At 36.7% G+C, this 5335-nt stretch overlaps 1 protein-coding gene across 1 annotated transcript; it reads right to left on the bottom strand. All coding sequences in view use genetic code 12, as the record gives it.

Annotated features, from left to right (window-relative positions):
• Positions 1 to 1170: 1170 nt before the first annotated feature.
• J8A68_001596 (uncharacterized protein) lies at positions 1171 to 3515 on the bottom strand (the record flags this gene model as incomplete). The annotated part of the gene is made up of 2 exons (XM_049405264.1): positions 1171 to 2332; positions 2425 to 3515. 2 exons carry the CDS (start codon positions 3513 to 3515, stop codon positions 1171 to 1173), a joined length of 2253 nt encoding a protein of 750 aa, XP_049265106.1.
• Positions 3516 to 5335: the final 1820 nt, after the last annotated feature.

The raw sequence follows: 5335 nt of genomic DNA, 5'->3' as shown, positions 1-5335 counted from the left end.
AATATTTAGATATATGTTCAGAATAGTTGGTCTACATATTGTGATTTCTCAAAATTTTTGCCATTGGGGATAATTTTAGAATATTTGTATTATTGTTTTACGAAATAGATATTTGTTAAAACAAGTGACGATCGTCTTTTCTCCAGATTCTCGAATTGTAATTTTTAGCATCTTGAATTGCTTTTGATAATTCTTCAAAATGATTAATCTACGGCGGCATATTTTATAAAATAATTATTGATTTCGGTTGGACATAACGACTCTGAATGACCAACGTTTCTTGTTGATAAACAACCAATCGTACATGACCAAACAAACATCCAGACATAAACGTTTCTTTGGGCTGAACCATATAAAAGAGCAACAAGGAAATTAGTTAAAAAATAGTGACTTCCCCCGAACCATACTTATATAATATAAATATTACCAACATTAGACTCTTATATCTGCGATTGATCGGTAGCTCATGTTAACCGATTGTCCTGTTGCTTAGTAACGTAATAACTGTTGGGGAAATTTTTTCATGAAGCCATTTCCATGTCCAGCCATGATCTCAAACTAGACAGAGTAACTCGAGACGTTTTACAAAGAGAGTGTTGTTCGTCACAGTTATCAATACACCGGCGTACGTAATTTCTTACCATCCGCCTCATTTACTCTAAAATCAACAATGGTCAGACAAGTTGTAAACGCATTCCGTGTAAAATAAAAGACAGCATCATTGCCCATCTTATAGCCTTAACCACATTATACAACTAGTAACAGCTAGTACAGATAAACTTGAAAACACCAATGTAGATTCCTGATGGTAGTCAAACAGGAAGTGGTTGAATGTTTCTCTTCCATTTTCGAATGAAACATGCTACGTGATTCATTTTTTTACATGAATTTAAATGTATTATGTTTGCAGCATTAAACAAACTTGCTTGATCTTCATATAAACTCTGTGCTATAAGCCGAAACTTCATAAGTCGATACTTATCTGAAATGTATTACCACGCTTCTGAATAAAGAAAAAATAACATTTACAGTTAGATTTCTTTGCGATAAGTGTTTCTGAGGACCACGGATGTTGCTGAATGCAATCAAAACATAAAATATTCATTTCACTATATAATCATCAGAGTAAACTATAAATAAATTCAACAAACTAATGAGCTTAAAGCATCATCAAGAAAACAAAATCAAACTAAACAAAGCAAGCAAACAGTTTGCCAAGGAAATGGAAGAAAATAATCCAGCAGACCCCCCAGCAACCGGAATAATAGGACCGACAATTGGACCCGGCGTACTGGTAACTTGAGAGGCAACAGTAGTTGGAATATAAGGCTCGGCAGTATTTCCAGAATCAGTAATCGTGAAATAAACAGTGACGTTTTGTCCATTCGAATCAGTAGCAGTATCGGCGTCACTTCTCACATTTCCCAGGGGGGGAACTACGACTGCTGTACCGGCAGGTGGAGTACCATCGAGGTGAATTGCAGTTGTAGTAACGTATGGAGTTTGACCATGGGCTGTTGTAGGGGTAACAAACACAGCAATTGTCTCTGTAGAACGAGTACCATCGGTTGAGTGGGTATTTACGTTTGGATCATCCAGGGTAAATGGAACAGCTGGTACGACGGTTATGGCTGAAGTTGTAATCGTGACATCTGTTGAGGCCATTCCACTAGTTACAGTAACAAAGCTTGGAATTGTGGTATCGGTTGTATGAATAATTGAAGTTGTGGACGTACTTAATGGAGTCTTTGTTGTAGCCGTGGCAATAGGTGTACGGGTCGTAGGAGTTGTTTGTGTCGTTTCTGTGGTACTACGAGAAGGGTAAGGACTTGGGGTAGTAGATGAGCCAGTAGGCGAGACCAGTGATGATTCTGGAGATGGCTCTGGAGATGGCATTGGAGATGGAATAGGCGATGGTACTGAAGATGGAACCAAAGATGAATCCACAGATGGAACAGGTGTTGGTTCTGGAGAAGGTACAGATGATGTATCTGGAGATGATACTGGAGATGGTACCGAAGATGGCTCTGAGGTTGATTCTTGGCCAGTTGATGTGGTGGTCTCATTGGTAGTGTCAGGAGTTGTTTCGGAGGTTGTATCTTGAGTACTTCCTGGATCAGTTCCGGATGGTGTTTCTGGGGCAGTAGCAGGAGTTGTCTCAGGAGTCGTCTCAGGAGTCAGGAGTTGTCTCAGGAGTTGTCTTACTCGTGGGTTCACAGTAGTGGTCTCTTCAGGAGTTTCAGTTTTCGTCCCTGGAGTGGTCTCAGGGGTTGTCTCAGGGGATATCTCTTGGCCCTTCCAGTGTTTCAGTTGTGCTCTCAGCGGTGGTACCCTGAGTTTCAGTTGTGAGCTCAGTAGTAGTATCGTCCAGAGTTTCAGTTGTGATCTCAGTAGGGGTCTCGTCCAGAAGTTTCACTTGTTAACTCAGTAGTGGTCTCTTCGAGGGTTTCAGTAGTCAATTCAGTAGTTGTATCAGAAGGTTCAACGGTGAAAGTAATGGTAGTCCAATGTTCGTCAGTGGTTGTAATTGTAAGTATGACGGTCGGGCCCTCTTTTTCTGTTGAAGTAACAACAACTGGATCTTGGGGAGGGATATGATCAGGAATCTCAGAATCGCAAGATTCAGGACAGGGGATATTTGGACCAGGTAGGTAATAACAAACACGAACTCCGTAATTTGTATTTTCTACGTCAAACATAGACTTGTCGTAAAACTCACCAATGTGAAAGCGATAATAAATTTGAGGGGCACGCTTTGCCTTAAATCCGTCAACAACAAACAGCTTGGCAACTATTCTTAGTTCTGAATTTTGATAGTCGATATCCGTATTTCCAGGATCATCGAGCATAGCTTCGATACAATCTCCACCGCCAAATTGAAATAAATTAATGACAGGAAGAATTTTTGGATAGTTAACGACAAGCGTCGAATGACCAGAGTTGAAGCAAACTGATGATTTCCAACTAGATACCTGAATCAAGTCAAGAATTGAATCCGTAAGCACAACATAGCCACCACTGTTACTACTTTCGTCGACAGCAATAAAAAATTTCACATTGGTAACACATATTACACCAGTATTCTTAAAAGATTGTAGCACGTCAAGTCTCCCTTTGTTGTATTGGTTAACGTCAGTTACAACATGAATAATCTTCTTCTCATTATGTAGACCCCTTAAAAAACGTACTACCGAGTTGAAGTAGCTACTTGTCCATAACGTAAAAAGATTTTTATTGTCCAAAAAACCTATGTAAAATAGATTATCAGTTAATGTATGGTGGGTGTTAATATGGTAATTTCCATAATTTTGAATATCTCCAGCCAAGTAAAGAAAGCGTAAATTTCGAAAGTTCGTATGGAAGAACGAAAGTCCACTGTTCATAAAGGAGCTAATCGAATATTCGGGAACGTCAATAAGGGCCCAAAGCTCATCCGTTTCAACTGAAACATCTTCGCCATAATACGTCCCCCCTCTTTGAATAGGTTCATCTATACCCGTGAAAGCTGAAACCATGCATTTCAGAAAAATCAAAAATAAAATTGTTGTCCAATTGTGAAGAATCATTATAATTATTTGTATAGGTTAATCGAAGAAAAGATAGGAGAATACTTCCTGACGGAAGATGAACCGCTTTGAGACACTTTAAATACTTCAGAATATTATATCTCATTACATATCAGCTGCCTGCGTCACCTCATAATATGGTTGAATGACCAAACAGAAGTCCCTAAGTTTATATATTAAATTGAGAATACAAAATAAAAAATAATTGCCAAAAAATTATTTTACATCCAGTGAATTTGTTGAACATCTTTAAGCCCAACAGATAACTCACAGATAACTCATTCAAAAAAAGCATACTGGGATTCAACGAGTCTCACCAAGATGTACTTAGGGCACCATGGGCTAAATTATCGAGGATGCCAGCTTACCACCAGATCAATATAAGCAACAAATAATATCAGAGTACATTGAGAAACGAAAAACGACAAATGTCAAAAGCAAACGGAGTTGTATCGAATATCTAGAGAAATAAAAGGAAGGCAAGCGGGACCAGAACGCAGGATGACAAGAATACAAACATTGAGAATGAAAGATTGATCATAGCGTAAGTCTCAATCATAAGAAATAAACATAATTTGCAAGTAAACACGGAAATAGAAGATATTATAATAAAACAGAAAAACCGCCTGATTTGCAACTTCTCAGAATTACAGGCTCCATTTATTTGAACGAACTGTAAACATATCATAACAAAATAATACGTCAAACAATAACTTAATTAATTATTTTTTTTAAAAAAAAAGGTGGGCTCTTCCACTTCCTTTATTCAAATTTGGGTAACATATAATCTAACTACAATTCCCTCCTTATACACCTACTAGTTTATGCTGCTTATATGAATCATTGGCTGATGCATTTTTTTCTTCCTCTATTTCTATATTTGTTTATTATGTTTCTGTATGTTATTATGTACAATGAATGGTATTTAATTACTTATCAGAAAAAAAGGAAAAATTTTAAAAATGACCAAATCGTATGAGATTCCAGAAAACTAGTAAAAGAAAAGTAAATTTAATTAGAAAAATATTTTCTAATAATACACGGCGTTACTTTTATTTTCTCTTACCATAATAATTATTATTTAAGAAATCTATATAATATTGCTTAACAGACGTGTTGAAACAAAAAAATAACGATGACAGAAGCTCAATAATTACTGGCTTTCCTTCGACATAACGATTCTGCGATGATCGCCGCTTCTTGTTGATAAACAACCAATCGTACATGACCAAACAAACATCCAGACATAAACGTTTCTTTGGGCTGAACCATATAAAAGAGCAACAAGGAGATTAGCTAAAAAATAATAAATTCCCCCGAACCATACTTATATAATATAAACATTACTAACATTAGAGTCTTATATCTGCTATTGATCGGCAACTCATGTTAACCGATTGTCCTGTTGCTTAGTAACATAATAACTGTTGGGGAAAATTTTTGATATACCCATTTTCAGGTCTAGCGATGATCTCAAATTAGACAAAATAACTAAAGAGGTTTTTCAAAGAGAGTGTTGTTCGTCTCAATTACCAATACACCGGCGTATGTGACAGATACTGCCGATTTACTTCCCTTATTTGATTTGCCGTTTATTTTATTTATTAAGCTAAGTTTAGAGTCGATTTCTTATCATCCGCCTCATTTACTCTAAAATCAACAATGGTCGTACAAGTTGTAAACGCATTCTATATAAAATAAAAGACAGCATCATGGCCCATCTTATAGCCTTAACCACATTATACAATAAGTAACAGCTAATACAAATA

This window comes from Hemisphaericaspora subhashii (genome assembly GCF_019202705.1).
Source record: "Hemisphaericaspora subhashii strain CBS 10753 chromosome Unknown scaffold238, whole genome shotgun sequence".
Classification (NCBI taxonomy): Eukaryota; Fungi; Ascomycota; class Pichiomycetes; order Serinales; family Debaryomycetaceae; genus Hemisphaericaspora; species Hemisphaericaspora subhashii.
This window is presented reverse-complemented; position numbering and strand designations above follow the sequence as displayed.